Raw genomic sequence first — 25403 nt, 5'->3', positions numbered from 1 at the left:
CAGACGCCTCACTCTTAGAAACATCCCCTTTCATTCCTATGTAGCTTCCAATGTTATAAAAGCTCAGAGCGCGAGCTTTCCTCGCAAACCCAGAGTGGCACCACGCCCTGCTGTGAGCACGGGTGGGGAGACGAGTTTGCTGGAATCAGGACTGGACAGTGAAGCCTATTCCAGTGGCCACATCACCTCCAATGAGGCCTCCGCCATCTGTTCCGTCCTCTAATTATAAACCCAAAAAGGATATAATTCACAACACTACCATAAAAAGTGAGATACCAATGATTTAAGGGCTGTGAGCAAGGCCCATTTGCGTCACTATTTGCATTGGAAATCTGCCTTCCTTTTGGCAACCAGGATTGCAGGCTAAGAGAGTTTTGTTTTTTTTTTTTCCCAAGGACACATTCAGTATCTTTTCTTAAAGGTGCATCCAGGACTCTGCCTTCTGTGGTATTTGCTTTGCAAAGGACTGCAATCCAACACATCTTCTATTGAGATGGCACTCTTGTGTTTCTCCCTGACTGCTGTGTAGTTTTTTTGTTATCTGTTTTCTGCAGTATGCTTATCAGAGAAAAAAGAATGTATGAGTCCACACTAAATGGTGATGGCAGATGTAATGACTACGAATTATAACCTTGTGGCCAGCCTCAGAATTGGAAATCCTGGAACTGGACAGTTCACGTTTATTTTCTAAAATGTGGAAATAGCTCATTTTATTCTTTCTCCCTATTCTAATTGTGATGCCAAGGGGGAAAAAAATGAGAGTCTGTTTGTTGTACCAATTTCTTAAAACTTATATTGCAAAATTATACAGATATATAAAAAATGTAAATTAGAAGCCTACCCAATATTGGTGTGACCACAGGAAAGATGCAACTTTATATTCTACTTCTTTAATATGACTTCCTTCCATTTCCCCATATTATTCTATTATCTTTGTAATAATTTTAGATATGTATAACATCTTACTGATTTAATGTAGATAATTTATACTATTGTTTTTCTACTTCTGGATAGTTTTGGCTGTTTCCAATTTCTCATTATTATAAACAATACTGCAAAGGACATCTTCTACTTTGAGATTTTTCCATAGCATAGAATCCCAGAAGAGTTATCAGTGGGTAAAACAGCATTAACACCTCTCGGATTCATGCTATATGTTGCTAATTAATTTTCTTAATGACCAGTGGGCTAAAAGAAGATAGAACCTGGGCATCTTGAAAACAATCAGTCCATAATTTGTAAAATGGATATAATAATAATAACAATAATAAAATGGTGACAATAATGATGATAATAATATGCCCCATGTGGTTGATAAAAGGATCAAATTACATAAAACACTTTGTTGACTGGAAAGCCTCTGCAGATATTGTTATAAATCTCACCAAGACTGGGTTTTCCATTTCTCTATAGTTTATCATCTAGCAAAAGCTTAAAATGGTACTATTGCTAATTTTCTCTTTAAAATCTAAAAGGTCTGAATATTTTCCTTGTGTTTCTCTCGTGATGGTGTCTCTTTGTGTGTAGACTGTTCATGTTGTTTGCCGCATGTCTGTGGTTTGGTGTTATAGTCAACGTGACTTGGCATGAGCCCAAACACTCATTCACTCGATGGTATTTCTCTTGAACCCCTACTACCTGGACCAGTGCAGTGCTCAGCACCGGGACAGCTCAATGACACACTTACCACTCTCAGTCTTCCAAAACTCCAAAAGGATGACAATCAGTTATGCTAAAGTTGTCAGAGTTTATAAAAGGAAAGAGAGGAAGAAAAGAAATCATGTGCTTAGGACATGATGCAAACAGTGGATGAGTGACATAACCCGAGATGGGGAAAGGCGAGCTAGAGAACCAGAGACCCCACTCACATCCCATCGCTGGGTTACTGCTCCACCTTGGGGATGGCTATAATCTGGTATTGGGTACCAGTAAAGATGAAAATATTAAGCACATCAGATGGTAAGTTCTCATTTTAGTGATTACATTTATAAATAAGTTTAAATATTTATTCCAAAGACAAAGTCTGCTTTTTCCAGCTACAGCACAATATCCATCACTGCACTTCTCCTCTTGCCCATTTTTATCAGCTTAAGGAACACTTGCTATGACAGATTCTGAGGTGTTTATGGCAAGTGCCATCATAACGCTTACTTATGCTCATTTGCACAATGCTTACTTAGCGACACTCCATTTCTTGGTATGAATTATACGAACAAGTTTATATGTAATGTGGCGATAATGAAGGTATGGCAATATTACCCAAAAGGAGAATCAAACTAAGGATTTTCCTTTAAGAAAGAAAATATGATTATAGCACTCAAGTAATAATGTTTTATAAAACATAAATTCTAAGATGTCCCTATCTTATCCCCTAGTTTCTTATTTGGTATTATACCCCTGACAACTTAATTCAAGTGTTCACTTTCTGCTTTTGCTCTAATAGTTCCATTTAAAAATAGTCTTTCTCTTTTATATGACAAATGCAATAGGTGTATTTTGCACAAAATTCATGTTGATTTGACAGCACTGTTCTGAGGGAGGTTTCACGGAGGAAGCCAAGGTGGTCACGCAGCTCCAGGCTCAGAAGTCCTACTCTGACTTCTTTCTCTCCCTTCCAGTGCTTATAAAATCATCTCTTAGAACTGAGTAGAGAAATCCCATAGGAGTGAGAGCACACCCAGGTTCAGGGCTCTGACGACGTGAAGGTGGGCTGCCTGTCAGCGGCTCAGGATGCTTTCGGATTTTACCATTCCCTAGAAATATCCTAGAAAGACGGACGTTCCCTGTGGAGTGGTAACTAAAAAACACTGGGCCACAAGCTTTGGAGAGGGCAAACTCTCACAACCGCTTTGAAAAATCCTCCTCTGTCAACGTGGGAACAAGAATGTAGCATGCAGGCCAATTACAGACTTGACCCCAGCACAGAAAGGCTCTTTCCCGAGACCCGGGTTCCAGCACCTTGGTCAGCTGCCTCCCAGAAGGCTGCTGGGACAATCCGCAGAGATGGCCTCAGCGCCCTCCCCTTTCCATACTCTTCCCATGCTGGCCATTTTGGTCTTGAAAGCATCATGTCAACAGCTGAAACACTATTCTTCACCAAACACACATATTTTTGAGAGGGGAAAAAACGTTTCTAAACCAATTTTTTATTTATTTATAGAGATATCTGTTCCCATGGAAATGTATAGCTCAGTATCTCTAACATCCTTCTTACGTTTTTAATGGAAATCATCAAAGATCAAGATGCTTTTGTCAGTTCTTACAAAAAAGAATGCTCCATTTGGAGTTCAAATAATTGAAGAAGGTTTCCTTAAATTGGAAGAAATGATTCTGATTTACTTTTGAACTGGACCCCACCATGCTGACCAGAGAATACCACAATGGAAGAACTATTATCAGAAAGAAACCAAACAATACTTATTGCCAATATTGATCACTTACATTTCACATGATGGGCAATGCTCAGTAATGTTCACTTAATGAAAAAATAATTGCTAGGTCAGGAAACTAGGAGAGGATAACAAAGAAGGAGAAATAATGGTCTATGTCTCAAAGAGTTAACAATTTAATGATGGAAACAATAACAGAAATTTGCCTAAACCTCAGTGGGAGAAATGTATAAACACAGAAACAGCTAACAATAAGGATGCATTTCTCATAAAAGCTGAAGATGCTGTAACTCTTTTAGAGAAAAAAATAATAACTTCAGTGTCTTTTAATTTCCAATGTAGCTGACTTCCTGAAATTTTAGTCTAAGAGAAACCCCACAAAATGTTTATTTCTTCCCCTAAAAATAATGAATTATTAAATAGTCATCAAAACCTACTCCAATAAAACCTGGTTTATGGAAGCAAATATCCCATGATACTGATCTTTTGATTAATTTTTAGCAAAATAATGTTAAGCCAATAAGGCTTTCGTTTGCGAGTGTTCTACCAAGTTGCTAGAAAGGGGTTTAGCAAAAGCACCCAATTTATGTATCCGAGGATTAACGTCATAAACAAAGTCCAAAGGGTGGGATACGAGCAGGTGCCCAAGGCAGAAACAGGGTGAGAAGCCAGACTGAGGTTCTCGTGAGCAGCGTGCCACTCGACAAACCGGGAGGGGACGCAGGCGCACGGGCACAGCTCATTCAGGACCCAGAACAGACTCCAGAGTTAGTAAAATGTTTTCTAGACCATTTGAAACTAAACAAAGAAAAACTTTGTTTCCACGAGACAACAACGGATCTAGTTTTGATGTTGCGTTGTTTTTTTTTTTTAATAGCTATTACCACTGTAACAGCAGCTTAGCGACTCGGCGTCTGCAGTGTGAGCAGTTTTGATAAACAGCCTCTGCGGGCCACACAACGGGGATAATGTATCCTTAAGTACCGCCAATGAGCTCCCATTCTGCACAGCCAATTACTTCTGTGCGTCTGTCACTCAAAGGAAAAATGACTGAGCCCATTAGATCAAACCTTTGTCACTGTTCCTAATGCACTCTTAGGCCTCATTAATCTCCGGGAGCAGCAACAGAGCTGCCGGTGTCTCATTGCCTCCCCCGAACAGGCCCACGTGAAGCCTCTCATCTCTCCCCCAAGTGCACCGCGTTAATCAAGCTCTCCTTATTACCCCAGCCCCTGTCACGGAGGAGAGCGCGCTCCCTCTTAAATGCTCTCATTATGACCCATCTTTAGAGCCGGCTAAGTGGAAAAAAAGAGAGAGGGAGAGAGGGAGAAAGAGGACGGGAGAGAAAGAGGAGAGGAAAAAGCAAGTCCGATCGCATTAATATTCATGACAATAATTAGTATTCTAGGTCACTGAATATTCATGCTATTAGTTTGGTTTTTTATGGGTTTGCTGGATGTCCTGATTACTGAAGTGTGGAGGAAAACAGCATGGTTGAGACTTCAGATGTCAACGGCAGTTCAATACTCCAAACACATCGAGATCCCCGCCCCCATCCCTGGAAAATCGGCCTCCGCCCTCCCGACGGCTTTAATATGTTGAAACCACTGGGGGCCTGGGGTAGGGGAAGGGGGGGAGAAGTGGGGGAAAAGGTTTCCCAGGACAAAGGTCCACGAATCAATCTGTTAGCATAAAAACATAGCCACAGTTGCAAATACCCAACAAAGACACACGTGAGGGACAAGAAGACATGCGTCATCTCGGAACAAAATGTCGCAATCAGGAGTTATGAGAACACAGGTATCAAGAGAGGATGGGGCACACTGGAGCAGGGCACCCCAGGGAGATCCAGGGACGTCCGGAAGAGCACATCTCCTGCCCGCCCGGGTCGCTGCATCACAGGGGCAATGCTGCTTGTGTGGGGGGGCATGGGTATGTCAAATCTCACCCATCATGTCTACTCAAAGGCTATATAAACAAACACGCCATGGCATTTAAAAATTAATTTGAAGACAATTTCTCTCCCCTCTTCCCTCCTTTTCTTCACTAGTGACAAGCACAGCTATTAGGATGGATTCCTGGTACAATTCTGAAAAGTCACCCTGGGTTGAGCTTTGGAAAGGCAACTACTGTGTTATCCTCACAAGGATGGAGGGAGGTACCATTTTCCCATTTTAAAGAAGAGGAAGCTGAGGTTTAGAGACAGACCCTCACAAGGTCCTAAGATGGCGGAGGGGGATTCAGTTGAGTATTTCTGACTTCAAAGCCCCTGCTGTTGGCCATTATGTTTTCCTGCTCTCTACTTAAACGTCCAAATAACTCTACAACTCTGCATTCTGTCATATGTGCATCCAATTCTACCAAACCGGCCTGGCCCCAAACTCATGTCAGAAAGTGCTTTTGGACATTTGACTGCCTTCTGTGGAAGTATATCTGAAGATATAGTTGGGTAGGTTCTCTGAAATGTGGCCTCTGATGGGTTTCATTAGAATGGCAAGGCAGGTTCCATGCCAAAGGCATAGATATGGCAGATACTTGCCATGGGCATCCTGAATGAGTGACCTTGGAGGCAGGGGGAGATATGATGCAGAAGAGGGAATCTAACCAGGCCTGACAAAATAAATAACTTGGATTTTTCTTTTTCTTTTTCTTCTTTTTTTTTTTTTGCTGGAGTAGATGCCTAAGTAATTTTTTCAAAAAGCTATTGAGAGGGAAATGTTCTATATCCCTGAATGTCATCTCAAAATGTCTTGTTTTCTACCTTCACATTTGATTGATAATAGTTGGGCTCTGCATAGGCTTCTAGGTTCAAAATTATTTGTCCTGCGGCCAGCCCGGTGGTGCAGCAGTTAAGTTCGCACGTTCCACTTCTCGGTGGCCCAGGGTTCGCTGGTTCGGATCCCAGGTGCAGACGTGGCACCACTTGGCAAAAGCCATGCTGTGGTAGGCGTCCCACATATAAAGTAGAGGAAGATGGGCATGGATGTTAGCTCAGGGCCAGTCTTCCTCAGCAAAAAGAGGAGGACTGGCAGCAGATGTTAGCTCAGGGCTGATGTTCCTCAAAAAAAAAAAATTATTTGTCCTTAGGAGGAAATTCTTCCACTGTCTTTTAGCAGGTGGAGTTGCTCTTGAGAAGTCCACAGTCCATCAGAGTTCCCTCCCTCAGTAGGTAACCTCTCACTTCTCCTATCTGGGATGCTTTTTAGGATTTTATTTATGTTTATAGAGCTTCCTCTCCCATTCAACTTGGTACTTGACTCTTCAAATGGGAAGATAGTGGCATGTCCAGTGTCCCCTCTGGCATATTTTCTTCTATTATATCTTTGATCATCAACAGTGTCTTTAGCCATGTTCTTTACAGTATTTAATCTATTCATTGAACTTTTTATTTTTGCAACCTTTTTTCTTTAATTTCCAAGAACTCTCGATCCCTAGATTTTTCAGAGAATTTTTGATTGGTTTCATTTTATGGATATAACACCTAACCTCTTACGTCTTCCTGATAATAGTAGTCATAATTTCCTCTTAAATTCCCTTTCCCCAAGTTATCACTGTCCTTCTTCTAGGATCAGTTGTCCTTTTGTCTGTCTTGGTCCTCCACATTTTTACTATTGGTTTCCACAGACGTCTTGGTTGTGCATTCGTATTTATGAGTAAGAGCATGTGGGTTGATCAGGCAGAGGACGGGTTTTCTCCTCAGCCTTTGAGCAAGTGTGTGGCACATACTGATTGGTGGGTTCACTTTAGACCGACGGTGCAGGGGTTTGTGGGCAGGTTGGTGCACTTTATGTCCCTTACGGTCAGAGCTTCCCAGTCTGCCTCCTTCCCTTCAAGCCTCAGCATCCACATCAGGAGCTCTGCCTTCCCCAGGCACGTTGCTTACTTTCTCTCCCAGTGGTGTCGGTGGCAAGGAACGCACCGGCCAGCTCTTCTTGAATGAGACCCTCAGCGCCCTGTGCCTGCTATGCCTGCACTCCACAACCACCTGATGGAGTTTGGAGCTGCCCCATTTTCACTGCAGCTCTTCTGCTTTGGTTAACGTGCGAGCCCAAAAGTGAGACCTCGGCTCAGTTGTCTGCATGCAAGGCAGCTACTCTGACAGTGTGTTTTTCTCCCTCTTCCCCAAGGCCATGGCAAAGCTTGACATTAAGATCATCACTTTTCTCGCATTTTAATGTGTGAAATGCAGTCAACATTCCAATACCGGCGAACGACTCCCCAATACTAGAAATAACATAAGCCCCCCTCCCATGAGTAATTTTCCATCCAATTGCCCCCTTTGTCTTCTTAGCATTGACCACCAACTTCAATGGTCTTATTTGTGTTTGTTTATCTTCTGACTCCTCCACCGCCCCTGGAGTGTAAGGTCCCTGGAGGGAGGGTCTTGTATTGCCCCCAAATCTCCAAAGCACTCATCAGGGCTGGGCATACAGCAGACTCAATAACGATGCTAAGTGAATGGTACAGGAGGCAAAGCAATGAAGTATCTGAATCATTAAATTGGTTGGTAAAAACTAAAAGTCAACACTGACATACAGTTAGGCATTACAATATTTGAAATATGGAAGGCATTATGACCATATACTAGAAAATCAACAGAAACATCCATCTAGGTATTCCAACTAACAAGAATTCAGTAAGATGGCTGGATATGAAAAAAGCAAGAATTAGGAGCTTTCTTATTTCTTGCCAATAGATGATGTAATAGACAACATCCCCTCCCTCAAAAAAAAAGATCAGTCTCACATTTCACCAAAAAAATATAAACTAACAGAGTGGATTAAGAAGACACATACAGGATCTAAATGACAAAAAATGTTAGACTTTACTGAGGGATAGATACTAAGTTTGAATAAATTGGGAAACAATTGTGTTCTGTGGTAAGAAACTCAATATAGTAAAGATGTCAGTTGCTCCACAACTGATAGGTTAAAAAAAAAAATAACAGTAATGCCAATTAGAGTCACAATGGGATTAGTTTTAGGGGAAAAGAGAAGGTTTCAAGTTACTTTGAAGTTTATTGGAAAAAAATAAATGGGTAGCAATAGCCAAAAAAACTATAAAATAAAAGAGTATTAAGCTGTGTTATATTACCAGATATAAACTGAGTCATAAATCTAAGACAGTGTGGTAAACCCACAGAGGACAAGACAAAGTGGAGTCAGCAGGTCAATGGAACAGGTTCTTGGGCCCAGAAACATAGCTTATTTGGTAAAATGAGTTAGTTGTACAATAAAGGTGACAAATAGAATAGACAGGGAAAGGAAACAACTTAACAAAGAGAGAAAGAACAGTTAGTAATCTATTTGAAGAAAAAGTTTAATTAGATTTCCTACCATATATAATCAACCCAAACAAATTAAAGGTGGGTTAGGGGTTAAATATTTACAAATACTTTTTATAAAAGAGAAAAACAATAATAAAATTGTAAAACTCAAAAAAATATATATATGAATTGTGATTTGATTTCAGGATTATTAAGGGCTTTCTAACTATCTAAAGTAGAAACCACAGAAGTATAATGCTCATGATTTGATTATATATTCAACAGGGGAAACCTCTATATGTAAACAAGACCACAGAATTTAAAAAGCAAATAATGAACTGGGGAAATAGCTGCAAAATATATCATAAAGTCTTAATACCCTTAATATATAAAGAGTTCTTACATATCAATAAGAAAAAGACAAACATCTAGTGCAAAAATGGGCAAAGGATACATCTAAACAATTACAACGTAAGAAATATGTATGACCAGTAATCATCAGATGTTCAACCTCACTACTAATTGAAGAAATTCAGATAAAACACGAGATATTTTTATTGCTTATCAGATTAGCTTAAAGTCTAAAAATGATAATTAATAGCAATGCTAACAAGTGTATGGGGGTGAAATGGGCACTCACTTTATGAATGGAAGAGTATTTTATACAAAAACCTTTCTAGAAATTAATTTGGAAATATGTATCAAGAATCTTATAGAGAGTTCACTTAAGGACATTTATTCTAAGACAATAACAAGTGTCATGCACAAAGATTCTGGTACATACATATTTCAGGTCTATGTGAATGCAAAAGTTACTAGAAAGCAAGGCACAAAACATTGATCTAATTCAATAACATTGAAATAAGGAAAATCAAAGAGAAAAGGAAGCATAAAAAGAAACAAATGTCTGCAGTTAACCCAGAGCTCTAAAATAAAACAGCAGACTTCAAACGAGTCGAGAATGAAGGATAAGGCTAGAATAGCATGTTAAATTCTTTAGCAAAAAGCTCTAAAATAACTTATACCGATTTTTAGCTAAAAGTCCATCAGTTAAAACTAGCATCAGTTTGCTTCAAATTGAATTTGCTCTGTTGGAATTCTTCACGTGAGCGCTCTATGAACAACAGAAGGAAGGGATGCTCTTCCTGGACACCTGCCGATGACGTCACTTGCATGCCGAGACGAGGGTTGCCACATCCCCGAGCACAGCCGTGACCAGGAGGCACTTTCTTCCCCTGAAGTGGTACTGTGCTCCCGAGGACATCATACCCCACTTTCACGTCCCTACTTGCAATCCAAAAAAATCAGCCAGGCTCCCTGTACGGAGATTAACCTGGCTCAGGAAAAGACGTGCTGCAGTAAAGTGAGGGTGTGACCAGAGAAAAGGGATTTCAACCATGCTCCGAGCCCTCCCATCCACCCAATAGCAAGAGTCTTAAAGAGAACGAAGCTGGGCATGGAAAACTCACTCCCTGAGCCGAGGCCCATGACATACCTACTCCACGGGATACGGTCAGGTTTATATGACATTTTTAATTTTCTGTTTGTTACCAAACATTCCACTTTCCTTAGGACAACAAGTGGCAGTTGAGCACCAAAAGAACACACATCTCCAGATTAAGAAGTTCAAACTCCAAGTCTTGCATATCCAGCACTCTCCCCTCATCCTATGTGCCTGGTGAGTTCCCATTCTTTCTTCACACCCAGCCCAAGAGTCCCCCACGCCCTGAAGCCTCCCCAACCTCCTGGGGTAGAGCCGACCACATCAGCACTGGGCCTTCATGCCCCCTTACGTACCCCTGCTATGGCCTGCCGCACCGCACCGCACCGCATTTGCCAGTCTGCTTGTGTCCTTTCCACCTCCCAGAGGGTGAGATCCCTGAGGGTGGCATTATGTCTTATTCTTCTGTGTTCCCTTAGCTCAGGACTGTGTCTAGTACACATCAGAAACTCCATATGTGCGCCGACTTGCATAAATAAATGGACAGATGTGACATGATGGGTTAGAAGGGGAAGTGGAAAAATTAGCCAGTTATAAGGTGACTGCCTCATATATAAGTTCTGAAGGTCAGGGACTCCGTATTCACAGTACACACAGTTCCTGGCACAGAAGAGGTATGCAATAAATTCTTTTTGAATAAATAAAGTAATGAAGGCATTAGCTTTTTATTTACTATAGACACATTTTTTTCTTGGGCACTTTTCTCCCTTCCCATCCCACAACATTAGCACACCATCCTGAAAAGGAAAACACCATGTATGCCTAGGAAGAAAGGTCAGCAGGTCCTAAGAGGCCAGCAAAATAAACTTATCACCTTTCTGGAATGAATTGATGTCTGTTAGCAGAAAGTCCAGTTTTATTTTAATTAGTAACAACAGCTGACATTTATGTCGTACTTTATGAGTTTCGCAGCACTTTCACATGTTCTCTCACCTGCCATCACCTCTCTGTGTCATAGGCAGGCGAGGCAAGACCAGCCAGTGTCCTGGTAAAGCATCATTGAGTTACCTGCCCAACGCCACACAGTAGAACCACACAGTAGAACCCAGGCTGGTGGACCCCAAATTCTCTCTCCTTTTTATTACCCCGCTTTCACCAACCAATGTCATTTACACCACAGATCTGCAGGGTCAACACATCCCTCTTTAAAAGCATATAACATTTCAGAAAGAGAAAAATGCAGCATCTTTAAGAAGCAGACACATATGCTAGAAATGACTGCAGAACAGAAATCTATTTTGAGAAGATTCGACATAGGCTAGAGACAAGAAAGGAAATTTTTCCTGGAAAAATAGAACTAAAATTTATGAAGGGATTGCACATGTTGAAAGAGTTTGAGTTTGTTAGTGGGAAGATTCAAGCAGCTTTTAACACCTTCTTCTCTGATAAGCAACCAAGGGAACATTAAAGTCAGAGGACAATCATTTGCCAAGACTCTTCAACAAAAATGAACCATGACACTTTCAACGGCTTACAATTGTACACCAAGGTCAGGAATTCCTAGACACATCTAACGTTGAGAAAACACTAACGTTCTCTGATCCTGAAGGAAAAACAATTCTCCTTCAAAAGAGAATAAAGACAACTAAAGTTGTGTCAAAGAATAACATAATAGCTACAATATAAAACTGAGAGAATGTAAATTTTCTGTAAGTGTGATGGTTTCCTTTAAATCTTGCTCCACATGGCTTTTCTACTTCTATACACAGAGTTACTACAAATTAGTTGATACTAATCCTTGATACTTTAACAATGAATTCACGTATTTTACAAGGCCCTTAAATCCTCAACCATATATAAAAATCTATTTTCAACTACCAGCCGTGGGAAAACCTAGAGGTTTGGTTTGTGCAGCTGTGACTCAGTGCCACCATTTGTTGTTGGCAGTCATGGAACCCACCGGTGTAGAGGAAACGATCATCCACAGAAGAGATGAGGCTTCTAAACCTTAATCTAAGGTCTCCACTTAACCAAAAGAGCTCAACACTGTCCTCAGCCAGCACCCTCCATCGCTGCCGCCATACTTGATTTCTTAGGCATGTCGGCTGTAAGCTTACCTGAATTTGGTGAGATGTGTAAACTGCTCATGTCCTTGGACAGGCCATTGGTTTTAGGGCTGGAGATGGGCGCACAGGCCGACGTGGCTCGGGGTGGCCTCTTCCCTGGGACTTTCACAGTGGTTCTCAGAAGGTCAATCTCTTTACCATGAACATTCTGCATGTAATCCTGTTCAAAATGTTAAACATCCAAGAGAGATTAAAAAGAAGGCCTTTTACAATCTAGGACAAGGGGTTCTATTAGACATCGTGAATTGTAATCCTATGACCCTTCCACTGTGGCAAGCATTTTAAAAATAATGAGGTTCTGATCTGTCTAGTACTGAAGGCATCATCATTATATTGAAATCAGAGCTCTGCCTCTGTGTCCTGAACTAACCCAGGCCCTGGAAATACAAGGTGACACAGCAGATGCTTCCATTAAGGGGGATTAGAAACCAGCTGAAGAAATAAGTATGCACATGAAATCATATTTTTTGACCTGCTGCTAATTAGATGGCAGCTTAGGAACCTGGCTCTTCCTATAAGTTGTAGGTAAAATTTCATGGAATAGAAACTGTTTTGTAAAACCTTGCTGTCTCAGATGGCAATACCATTAAACATGTAGATAACACTGAAGCTGTCTGGTGGGAACTCAGGAGGAAACTCTACATAAAAAGTCAAGCATTTTATTCAGGACCAGGAAGATGTCCGCGGTGTCAGTGGTATGGTGCTGAAACAACACGGAGGTCATGGATGGAGGTGTAACAGCCGGATGATAAAAAAGAGGGAAGTACATTATTTGGTACTCAAGAAGTATGCTTCTCCAAGTAGCACACTGTACTTGGAAGAAGTATCTTGCTGTTCTCTATGCTTTGGAGGCGAATGACTAGAAGTTATCAGGGAACAATAGGGACACCTAGATAGATGGTGAAATTCTTGGCGCAGTCACTCAACAAATCAGTGAGAAGCAAAAGAATACCTAATAATTGGCTGATGGGTGGGGAAAGGGGAGAGGACAACCGAGAGCCAGGGGGAGGGGCCGGTTGGCAAATTAGGAGTTACGACCCTTTCATGCACTTTCTGGTCAATGAATCTCCTTGTCTCCGTAGACATATTATTAAATCAACAGTGCACATTAAGAAAGGATATATTCTACATTGCTCTTAGGTATAAAGCATTTCAAGTGTTTTAAGACTAAGCAGGAAATGAAATAAACAGATTCCTTCTTTGGCAGAATCTTGTTGGATTCCTTTTGGAATATAAAGGGAAAAACCAATAAATTTGTATTTAGTATAAGCAATGAAGTTCAGGTCAACGTAATTTTAGAAGAACTGCCAAACAAACCAGGGTGTGGGCTGCAAGGGACTCAGGGAGGTTGGAAAAGTGAGCCGTTTGCTTGTAACTGCCAACTAACAGAGTCAACTGATGCAGAGAGAGAACTAGAGAAAGTTCTAGAAGCAAAGTGCAAGGGATGGAGCCCCTGCCTGTAGGACGAGGAAAGTTGGCCACAGTATACAGAGGAAGCTTCGAGGGGCCCAGAGAGTGGCATGGAAGCCAAGAGAAGGATCCCAGTGGCTTCTGGGAAACAGGCACTTTCAGGACAATGCCAGCTGGTGAAGGGGTTGAGAAGCAGTCATTGGTTTGTCAATGAGCAGGCAGCTTGCCAATTGAAGAAATGATACAGAAAGGAACCAAAAGTACAAGATTCCAATACAGGGGCAGGAACGCAAACGTGGGTCCTCAGGACAGAGAGCATGAGAGAGCTGCCATTCTCTTCGCCATCTGTAGGAGGGAGGGCCAGCCTTGAGTATCAAGAGCAGAGACTTCACCTCACAATCCAGGCAATTAGAGGCGGGGCCATTTGGGAGCCAACTCAGACTCAGGAAAGAGGGTGGAGGAATTCTCAACAGAGGAGGAAGGGCAGGAAGAGAAACAACATAATGTGAGGTCACGGCCATGGTGGGAGAGACGTTCTGGTGGAGACGACAGAACTCTAGAAGGTTCGGCAAGCACCCAGGAGTGACCTCAAATGACCAATTCCTGGTGCAGAACAAAACCTCAAAAAGCCGAGGCTAGAACGAGGAGGAACGCGGGACAGAAGACAAATGGAGATCAGATCAGAAGCTGCATCACAGTGGGGGCAAATTCAGACCAGCTCTTCAGAGGGAGGGGCGAGGCTGGGCCTTCCTCAGCAGATGATAAACCATCCAGAGAGAAATACCTGCACCCACACATCTGCTGTCAGCCACGGAAGCCGGCAGCAGAGGCACGGAGCCACCCCGGGCTGGTCCAGCTGTGCATCTGATCTCCCAGGGCAGCTCAGGGAGGGAGGTCCTGGCGCGCGCAGGGCAGGCTGGCTGGGGTTGGCCATCTTGGAGGAGAGTTGCGGGTTTGGGGAAGGGACGGGCTGTATCCGGCTGGGAACAGACTGAAGACTCCACATGGAAGTCAAGATGCTCGGAAAACCCCGCCAAATACAACTGACCATGAGAAAAGCTGTGACTTTGAAAGGATGCGGACCAAAGATGGAGAGAAAGTTATTGTCGTTAAGTTAAACTGAAGGATAAGGCAGCCTGGAAGAAAGCAAGAACGTCTCGTGAGCAAGCTCATCATGAGGATGGTGAACATCAAAGAAGGAAGTGTCCTTTGGTTAGTGTAGGGCTAACGGTCAAGGTCATTAAAAAAAACAAAGGTCGTTCTTAAGCATCTGTAATTTATTTCCATTAATGTCCACCCAAAATAAGCAAAACCCAAGTTTCAAAACCAAAGTTGAGGCTTGTAAATAATGAATTCCCTCTTGCATAGTTACTCCTTTAAAAATATCAACTTGCCATAACTTTCTTCTTTAATGCCAATTCTTAACAAATTAAAATACAATAACAGGAACGTAATTGAGCATTTATTGCTTATGGGCTCTAAAATGAGGCTAATCAGATAGTGACTGAGCCTCAGCATGGGCTCTTCTAATAGGCATGTTTTAACATACAATAACCAGGATATTTTATTTAAAATTATTATAGAAACGTACCAAGTGTCTGCTCGGGATTTGAATGCGTCAAGGGAACACATCTATCTTTGGCTCAGCATGGGCCCGGGGATCTGTCTTCCTGCCTGAGTTGGGCACTGAAACTTCAGAAGAGCTAATTCTAAAAGAAGAATCAGACTATAAATTTGGCAATTCTTATATTTCAAGCCACCACGAGTCTTACAAACTTTACGACACGCATTGCTTAATCTATAAAAGCCCTTGGACTTTGTGGCTCAGAAACAGGTGGAATGCAGACCCGTGAGTCTGGGGCTTCTGGCTTCTCCCAAGAGAAATGAGATTGAGTTTTCTGTTGTTGCAAGAACTCATCCTTTTCATCGCTCCCCAGCTTGGTACTTGCGGAATTAAAGCGACAACCACTAAACAATGTCGCCTCCTCAGAAGTGGGATGTGCACCCGATGGGTCTGAGGTAGGGCCCTCGCTGGGTGAAACAGACAGCAAGCTTGATTTTGATATGCAAATGTTACAGATAGTACCCTTCTCTGCGTTCTTTGCAGAAAATGCTGATCGAAGATAAAAGGGGAAAAAACCCTTTAACAAGGCATGAGGGTAATTCAAAGCCAAGTACTTTTAAACAGCACTTAACAAGTCCCTGGGGCCCACTCAAGAGCCAGGCCCCCCAGAGGTGCCATCTCCTGCCCCTCAACAGCTTGAAAAAGTAGTAATTGCAAACCTATTTGCATTTTTCTTCTCAAGTTGTCCATGCTCATCGTGCAGATTATTTTTTCCAAGCAGGCGCCGGAGCAAAGGGACCCGCTCCCGAACGTGTCGCTACCTCCGTAACTGTGCATGGCGTCCCCCTGCAAGCCCGCTCCCGCACCTTTGCCATCCCTTGTTTTTTACATTTCGCTCCTAATTATGTTGCATCTATTGCTGTACACTTAATTAGCTGCATTAATGTGATTTCTTTTCACATAGTCAAGCAATTAAGAGCTATGATTGAGTTTCATTCAATTAGCCTCAACAAACATGCTAATTGATGTCCCAGATGCAAATGAGGTGCAATGAGAGAAACCTGCTAGCAATTGAGAGCCATGTCAGAGACCCACAGCTTTCAGCTTGCTGACAGAAGCACAGCTTAACGGGGCTCCCACCTTCTGTGGGGCTGCCCTCGGAGAGGGCCACCGAGTCATTAGTGCCTTGGCATACTAGGTCCCTCCTGATAGGGAGAATTAATTGATTCGCTGCTGTATGATGTTGTCCCAAAATCTCACAGTTGCACAGTACCAGGACGAGGAGGTCATCAACCAGGTGACCCTGTGCTCTGGCAAGGAGAGTGGTATAAGGTCTTCCTCAAAATACTGTATGAGGCTACTAAAAAAACCCACAGAACTGCAAAGGCAAAGGAGGGTACGTCTTGTCCTGGCGATCCCAGAGCCCTGGATGTGCGTGACGGCCGGTACAGTCCTCAGTAAATGGTGAGTTCATCTTAGTCAGCTCTGGGGCATTTGGCACTTGAAGTTAAGCTCAAAATACAGCAATCCATCAAGAGTTCCTAAAAATACTCTTAGTATATTGATTCTCACTGCCTCCCATCCGGCCGTTACCTTTGGCTGTCTGGTGAGAGATGGTTTGCTTGATGTGTGGGCACTAAAAGCAGTTAACAAGATCTTAAAGCTAAGCTGAAATGCATAAATGATACCATTGGCATTTTGAAATTAGGTCAACAGAATAAAACCCATGTTTCCAACTCTACTCTCGTCCAGTATAGATACTGTACTCCACATCACTCCAATTTCACTCACACATACTTTAAAAAAGTAATAAGACTCCTCATTTCCATAATTCAGTGATGGAAAAAATAACAGAAATCTTTGTTCCAATTAGGTTTTCCCAGTAAGTTCTGGTTTCTAACTGTACCTAAATGTTGAGAAATTTAATATTTTATATTAATATGCAATATTTTGTCTAAGTTAGACAAGTGTTAGGACATACTGATATCTGCTTTGGCCTTTCTGCCACAGGCAATCTAATTGGGTTTTTCCTCTTTGTATCATCTGGCCTAGCAATCTTCAAAGTGTGGTCCTTGACACCCTATCAGGGGTTCACAAATTCAAAACTATATTAAAACAATTCCGAAACACTGTCTGCCTTTTTCACTGTGTTGGAATTCACTTTGATGGTGCAAATGGGAGAGTGGGTAACACTGCTGGCTTTGTAGTCAAGGCATGGCAACAAACTGTACTAGGAGTCATTATATTATTCATTGCCATGCTCTCTAAATAAAAACAAACAAAAACAGTTTCAATTAAGAATGCTCTTAATATACCCCCCCCCCCCCCAAAAAAAACCAAACCCTACTGATTTTTAAAAATTTCAACCCTTAAGGACATGTCTTTTAATTTTCTGGGTGATGACATGGAAAGCAGACATAAGACATTTCCGCCGCATCCTGAAGGCTGATGTTGATTTTGCGAAAAAGTACTTCTGCAATTGTTTGAGTTGCAAGCTGAACTAGCCACATTTTCGCTGGGACAACATCTTTACCTGAAAGAATGACTATGTCAGATACTAACCATGGTCATTCAGTCTTATGTACTTGCCTGATATTTTCCTGAAAACGAACAAAATAACCATGGCAAGGAAAACGGCTGACAGTATTAGCGGCCAATGATAAAATTTGGGCTTTCCAGCGACAAGGTGAATTTTGAAAACTTGTGTCTCTCACCATGAGCTTGACACCTTCCAAACACTTACAGACTTTTCTGACAAGATTGATGGTGATACAAATGAATGTGATTTTGAAGATTATATGACGAAAAGCATCTGGAAATCTACATACCTCAGTTAAACAGTATTTTTTTAAATGACCGATGCATGGTGTCACACCCCGGGATAAAAGATCATGAAAAGTGCAAGACAATTCATTCGATTGTAACGTAGCAGAGGAGGAAAAACTTAGTGATCTCACATTGCTTCAGATTCCACACTGCATTCCTAAGATTTAAGAAACTGTCACCCGTTGAGTTTTGGTGTCGTCACCCAAGAACATCCACAATGATCTGAAATGGCTGCTGGAATTCTCGTCCTTCCTCCAACTAAATATCTCTAAGGTGAGAGTTTCTTCACACACTTTAACCAAAACAACATATCACAACAGAGGGAAGGCAGAAGCACATGACAATACAGCTCTCTTTCATTAAACCAGACATGCAAGAGCTTTGGGGGGAAAAAAAAAAGCAAAATAACACTACTCTTCCCGTGATTTTCTTTTGGAAAATATATTTTTCATGAAAATGGTATTCCTGTAATAATATTACCTAGTGGGTGGTTTGTTATTTTAAATGAATTATATGAAGATTTCAAAGATTTCTCAGTTTTAATTTCTATCATGCTAAAATATCAATAGATACAATCCACAGACACAAAAGTTCTTTCGAGTTCCTCAATGATTTTAAAGAAAGTAAAGGGGTTCCGGAGGACAAAAGGTTTGAGAACCTCTAGTCTAGCTGAATGTTCACGAAACAGCCAAGGGCTCTGTGAGTCTGATTTTATGAAGACGCCTGGGGGAAGAACAAGGATTTTGGAAAGTTTCTTCCGACTTGTCTGTCTTCTCCTGGAGGAAAGGGATGACTCATTATTCCCTGTTTTCACGACACTTCATGAAGGTCCAGGTTCAAAAGGAAGCAGTAGTCTGTAGAAGTTCTATTTTTAAAAACCGTTACTTCTGGGCTCAAAAAAGTATGTAAGAGAAGCCATTGTCAGATGTACTGCTTTTCCCAAACTCCGTTTAATATTTTCAAAGGAAACGAATCTATAAAGACATACATCATATCGCCCGTTCAAAGAGACCACGCGAATGCTCAAGTCCCACGCTTAAGAATCATAAACAATAGCCTCATACACAGTCACAGGCACAGAGGAAAGTGACTAAAAAGATACAATATTTCGTAAAACTATGAAAAAACCTTCTGGCCACTTTCTTTCAGATCACATCACTGAAAGAAGACAATTTTCCCCTCTCTCCAAAGGATCATAGCCACAATAGCAGGCTAGGAGGCAACTTTAAAGGATAAAACCCTTTGAGAAATAATTTTGTTTCCCAGGACAGCCAACAGAATATCCAGTGTTTCACTTTCGGAGCTGCCGGAGCATTCAAAGACCACTTGACTAATGCTTGTACGTGTGTGTCAGTGTGACGTGCGGCCACCACAGGATGAAGGTACGTGGCAAATTGGATGTCTAAGGGTGACTGAGGCAAAGGCTACAGTTATGAGCTGATTCTTTGCTTAATAAATGCTTTATTGGGCCCGGGTAATTACATAAGACATGGTAAAAGGGAGAGTTGGTGAAGGATCATAGGGGATCAGAGGTGGCATGCTTCGTGGACAACAGAGAGCTCTGACCCTCCAGCCAGGGCCAACATCTCCAGGCCACGTGCTTCAGGGCACAGCATCCAACACGTGTGGGCCAAAGTCCAACATGAGCCCAGGGGGCTTGGGTTATTATAATCTAAATCAAAATAGCAGAAAATTCCAAATTGAATTATGCATCTTCCTTTTGCTTCTTGATCGTATCTGACTTGACTGACCTGGTAGATTGAGCCTTACACTGCAAGAAAGATTTTTCTCATTTTAGGTTAAATTGAATATTACCCAGTTGTAACCCATGCGTGCTCAAACCTAGCCCGTACAAAATGAATGTGTCGGGTAGGAAAACGGCTTCCGGTCGTCTCGCTCACTGTAGGCTTCTTCCCAAGGCAAGCGTGAGTGAGATTTCACAACATGAACGTCAAGGAGCCAGCACCATTGCTCAGCTGTACAGGCATTTCAATCATTAAATATGGCGTGAAACAACTGGACCAGTAGTAGACCTCGGAAACTGTGAATCATAGAGGAATTTCCATCATCGTGAGATGAGATCTATCAGAAGTTCTTTAAAGCTTCAGATTCCTTGGGGTGAATTTGCTAGAATATGCAGCACTTGTAAGACAGAAGAGCCCACACATCTGTCCTCTGAGGGCACTAACGATGCTACGACTTTCCTTCTGCCATTTGACCCAAGGAGAAGTGGGAGTTTCCACTTCAGTTCCTGCCCATCACAGTACTTAAGGACTCCTTCCTATTTTAAACTTTCACCAGGGCTGTTCAGAGGTCAACTTCTTTATTCTTTCCCGATGCGTTGCTTTTACGGTTATTCTGTTTTCTTAACACTCCTGCCCGCCAAGGCGGTTTACGGTAATAGAATGAGCTTCATTTCCAATGAATAGGAGTCAGTTCTCTGATGACCATCATCTTCTGGTTTCTTAAACTAAGGAAGTCGACAGAAGACAGAGTCAGCTTCCTCCTGGCCAGATGGCTCAGGGTGAGAGCACCCAGGATCCAACCTCTATCCCTTAGGAGTTGGGTGCAGGGGGCACACTGCTTATTCATGCTGGGTCCCCATTTCCACATCTTCAAAAATAGAGGTAATAACAGTTCTTGCCTCCTGGGATTGTCGTGACTATTAACTGAGATAATATAGGAAGTGCTTGAAAAGAGTCCCAAAGACCTCAACAAATGGCTCTTCCTACTCTTCTCCAATAAAAATACTGAAATACCTGCCCTCTGATTTTTATGTCGTCATTTTTTCAGCTAAAGGTGTTGTTCCCACTCTCGGTAGCGATTCTGACATGATAAGCCATTAGAGGTGACCTGCAAAGCTATTTTTCACTTCGGAGCATAGGGAAAAAAAAATTGTCCTCTGCAAACGTGTGACATTTTCTACTTTTTCTTCTTTTTTTCTCCCTCTCCTCCTTTTTTCTTTCTTTCTTTTTTTTTTTTTGGTTGGGGACGCATGTAGAGGGTAGTCAGACATTTTTATTGCAAAATGCCGTCTGGAAAAGATGCAAAACAAAATCGCTAAGATGCAAGGGAGAAAAATCAGGGGGGAAAACAAAAGGCCCCCTTCTCTTTGCTTATGGAGTTCAAAGGCATAACATGCAGCGCCCTGCAGCAAATGGGAAGCTACACTAATTTTAAAGCCATAAACCGCTATCAAGTGCCCTGCGGGGCAGGACTACACTGAAGCTAGTGGCACCTAAATAAGACATGGTTCATTTACTTCGCAGCTTAGCCTAATGTAATCATCAGCGGATTTTTAGCCTAGAGTTGTAACAGGCAAATAGCCGACGCTGCAGAGGCGGCGCTCCCAGCCATCGAGGGGGCCGCGGCTAGATTGCTGTTGATTAGAAAATTTTTCAGTTTTGACAAGCACTTAATGAACATAAATCGCACCTTGATTGGTTTCCATTTGGGGCCACAGGCACACCTGAGAAGAAGCCGGCCTTTCCGCCTCCACGGCCCCCTTCCTCCCAAGACCCTAGCAACAAGGCGGCAATCAGGTTATGAGCCATAGAAGGAAATATTTATAAAATGTAATAATGAAATTCAATTTCTCAGAAGAAGTGGAAGAACATTTCCTCATGACCCCCCGCGTCCATCGTCTCCCACAGAGAGTTCTCGGTGACAACTTACTGTCAGGGAAGAAAACAGACGGTTTTGATTTATTAACCCTTTGCCAGAATTTCTGGCCGGCACTACTAACACTGAAAAGGCCAAAAATGGAAAACAAAGTGATAGAGAGAATGGGTACAAAGGATGAAATATCAGGCTGCATACTGATAAGACAACATCCCATGGACTCTGCTAGAAGCTGAAGGACTCATCCACAAGCCACATGGTGAAATCTGTATATTTACAGAAACACACCTATACTCTATTTTTTTTTTTAATTTAGAAAAGCAAGAAAACAGAAGAATTCTTAGGTAAGATCTAGGATATTTGGTGGTTTAACTTTTATGGAGATACGAAGACTTTATTTTTCTGGTCTCGCCCTATTTACAGTCTCTGTCTGTTATCAATGTTCAGACAACTTGTATCATGGTGAGCATGCCTTTTGGCCATTTTATTTTAAATCTAAACACTTTCTAAACCGTGAGGGCTACGTAAAATAAACAAGGAATTTCTCAGGCAGAAATAAGACTTTGATGAAGAATCTAACTTTTTTGTGTCTGTGCCATAGATAGGAGTTTTTCATTTTTTGGTCATTTTTTCAATGAAAGTTGTAGGTATTCCATGACAATATTTATACAGCCATGGCAGTATTGTTCCATGGGTTTGAAAGCACCGAGAAATGGGAGAAATAATTTATCACATGAGCAGCTGGTGGTTGGATGAATGCCAAAAGTATCTCCCAGGTCACCAGACGCACAGACAGGGGCAGCCCCCTGCATCGTGGGAGCGCACTTGGCAAACACAGAGAGAGCCGTGCTTTCATACCCTGTGGGTTCTGGACCGCCACTGAGGTTACTGAGCCTCCACCATCCACTATGTTCATGACCGGAGCCCGCAAATTGCTCAGTGCTTTCTCTCCACCAGGGCCCTGGTTAAGGTTGGATTTCTTTAAAATTCAGCCATCTTCCATAGTTCTCCCATATTGTAGTTTTTATATTAAAATCTCAAGCCCCAAAGAGATATTTGTACACCGATGTTTCACGGCAGCATTGTTCACAGCAGCCAAGAGGAGGAGGCAATCCAGAGGTCCATCCACGGATGAATGGATAAACAAAATGAGGTGTGCATATATATATATGATGGTATTGTATGTATACAATGGAATATTATTCAGCCTTAACAAGGAAGGAAAGGATACAACATGGAGGAACCCTGAAGACACTATGCTAAGTGAAATAAGCCAGGGGCAAAAAGACAAATACCATATGATTCCACCCACATGAGGTACTTAATAGTAGTCAAATCCAGAGAGACAGAAAAAATGGTGTTACCAGGGGATGGGGAAAGTGGAATGGGGAGTTAGTGTTCAATAAGGAGAGTTTCAGTTTGAGAAATAAGAAAGTTCTGGAGATTGGTTGCACAACAATGTGAATACACTTAACACTCCTGAACTCTACACTTAAGAATGGTTAGAAGGTAAATCTTATGTTATATGTATCTTGCTATAATTAGAAAACAAAGAACCCTCAAACTCCTCTCCCACCTTGGAGATCTTTTCTTCAGTTTGGGCAAATGGAGCTTGGACATGACCATGACATATTTCCGTGGCTTAAGAGCATCACATGGTGGCTTCTTTTTTCCTTTTTTTTTTTTTTTGAGGAAGATTAGCCCTGAGCTAACTACTGCCAGTCCTCCTCTTTTTGCTGAGGAAGCCCGGCCCTGAGCTAACATTGTGCCCATCTTCCTCTACTTTATACGTGGGATGCCTACCACAGCGTGGCGTGCCAAGCGGTGCCATGTCCGCACCCAGATCCAAACCGGCGAACCCCGGGCCGCCGAGAAGCGGAACGTGCAAACTTAACCGCTGCGGTGGCTTCTTTTGCTATGGTTTCAGGAGCTAAAGCCCTACAGATGTGAGGACAGGCCAAGCGTAGGGCTAACTGTGTCCTCATTCGTTCGTTCATTCAGCAAGACAGTTCTTGACGTGAGGGAGATGCTGGCGACAGGACGAAAAGGTCTCTGGCTCCAAGGAGCTCCCAGTCTTGTGGGAGAATCAAGCCATGAAATAAGCCAAGAGAGCATGGACAGGGAGTAAGATGAGGGCACACACTGCAGGGGGCCCAAACAGGCCTAGTGGAGGGGACTTCCAAGAGGAAGTAACATTTAAGACTAGACTGGAAAGATGAGCAGGAGTTAATCTGGTGAGCTGGAGGGACAAGAAAGAACACTCCTGGTGGAAGCTGCTGCATTTGTTAGGACCTGGAGGCCAGAGCACACGGCAAGTGTGAGGAACTCAAAAGAACTACAGAGGCTGGGGGATGGATGCAAGGTGACCTAAGGAAGTAAGCTGGGTCAGAGCAGGTGAGGCCCAGGGAGTGAGGACTCCATCCTAAGAGGAGTGGGAATCCTCATCATCAAACCTTTTAAAGAATCAAATGGAGGCAAGTAAATCAAAACAGGATGAGAATTATAAGATGAAGTAACAGGAATCACAGGAGGAAGTGGTACTCTCCGCGCAGTGGACGGGTTTTGAAAAACTTGATGGGCAGGATGGCGCTCTAGAGGAAGGGAGCAGACACGCAGGTCTGAAAGTTCAGGAGAGGTAGGGTTTGGGAAATCATCTGTAAGTGTGACTTCTGAGGTCTCCCTGGATGAATTCCCAGGGAGGAAGGAAGGCGGAGACCAAGACTCTGGCGGAGGAAGAGAAGCCAGCAGAGCAACCAGAGTAATCAACCTTGAAAGGGGCTTAGTGACTTCCACAGAGTGCCACCGAGTCCCGGGGCTCCACAGAGCCACCTCCAGGCCGCCAAGGTGGGGATGGAGCCATGCCAGGATCAAAAACCACATCTGCAAGTTCCAGTCCAGGGCCCCTTCCACCTGCACCCCAGAAGGAACTGAACTAGACAGGAGCTGACGGAACACCTCGGAAACCAAGGAAGAAAGGAATGTTAAGACGAACGGAGGTAAAGACAGTTTGGAGGACAAAGAGATCCAACACACCTTGATTTCCTTCTCTCTACGAAAAATTAAAATGAAATTGTGCCCATAGTTGTGTGTGCATCAATATATGGACCTATGTTCTCACGTGACTATATAGGTGGGTTTTCATATATATACTTTCACATCAACTGTCTGTTGTAAGCTGCCTCAAAGCCTTTCTTGGAAAGAGGCATTAAATACAGTTTGAAGCAGACAAACTCTATGCATCAAGCTCCTAGAGGTGCTGCTCTCACCACTGGCTTGAAAGGCCAGGCCTGATGGTGAAACTGCTCTGTGCGGATAACTGGACTGTGGGTGTTTCCAGGGGAAGCAGAGAACATGTGCCGGACTCGAGGACTCCAGGACACGAGCTTCTGTCCCAACCTCGACACAGCCCCGACACAGAGGGCTTATCCATTTCGTCCCAATGATACCAGACAAACTTGGGATTGTTTCTGCTTCCCCAGCGCTGACTCCTGCCCGTCTTAGAAACTCTCCCAGAAATACCAGTTGCGGTTCGACACATCATTTATGAATCTTATCCCCTTTGCCTGAAACGGGCAGTCAGACTAGAACAGAAAAGGTTCATTTGTTGCTACAGAGCTCCAGATCTTTGCTCCTTGCCATCTGTGTATGTTCCTAATCTACCTTTAAATGGATTTTTTGGGGGGATTCCAGTAGTGTATTTAGATTTTGCATCATTTGCATAATATCCTAGGTATGTGTGTTCTCCTCCGACTCAAACGTA

General features: G+C 42.6%; 1 protein-coding gene across 17 annotated transcripts in view; it reads right to left on the bottom strand.

Moving 5' to 3' along the window:
- The window catches only part of AGAP1 (ArfGAP with GTPase domain, ankyrin repeat and PH domain 1), a 559287-nt gene that overhangs the window by 174069 nt on the left and 359815 nt on the right, over positions 1–25403 (bottom strand). For all 17 annotated transcript variants that reach the window (XM_070618668.1, XM_070618665.1, XM_070618663.1 and 14 more), the window contains one exon: positions 12214–12382. In XM_070618668.1, coding sequence (XP_070474769.1) covers positions 12214–12382 — 169 coding nt within the window. The remainder of the gene's footprint in view (positions 1–12213; positions 12383–25403) is intronic.

The sequence above is a fragment of the Equus przewalskii genome, chromosome 5 (assembly GCF_037783145.1).
Source record: "Equus przewalskii isolate Varuska chromosome 5, EquPr2, whole genome shotgun sequence".
Lineage (NCBI taxonomy): Eukaryota > Metazoa > Chordata > Mammalia > Perissodactyla > Equidae > Equus > Equus przewalskii.
Note: the sequence above shows the minus strand (reverse complement) of the source record. Positions and strands in the feature narration are given on the sequence as shown.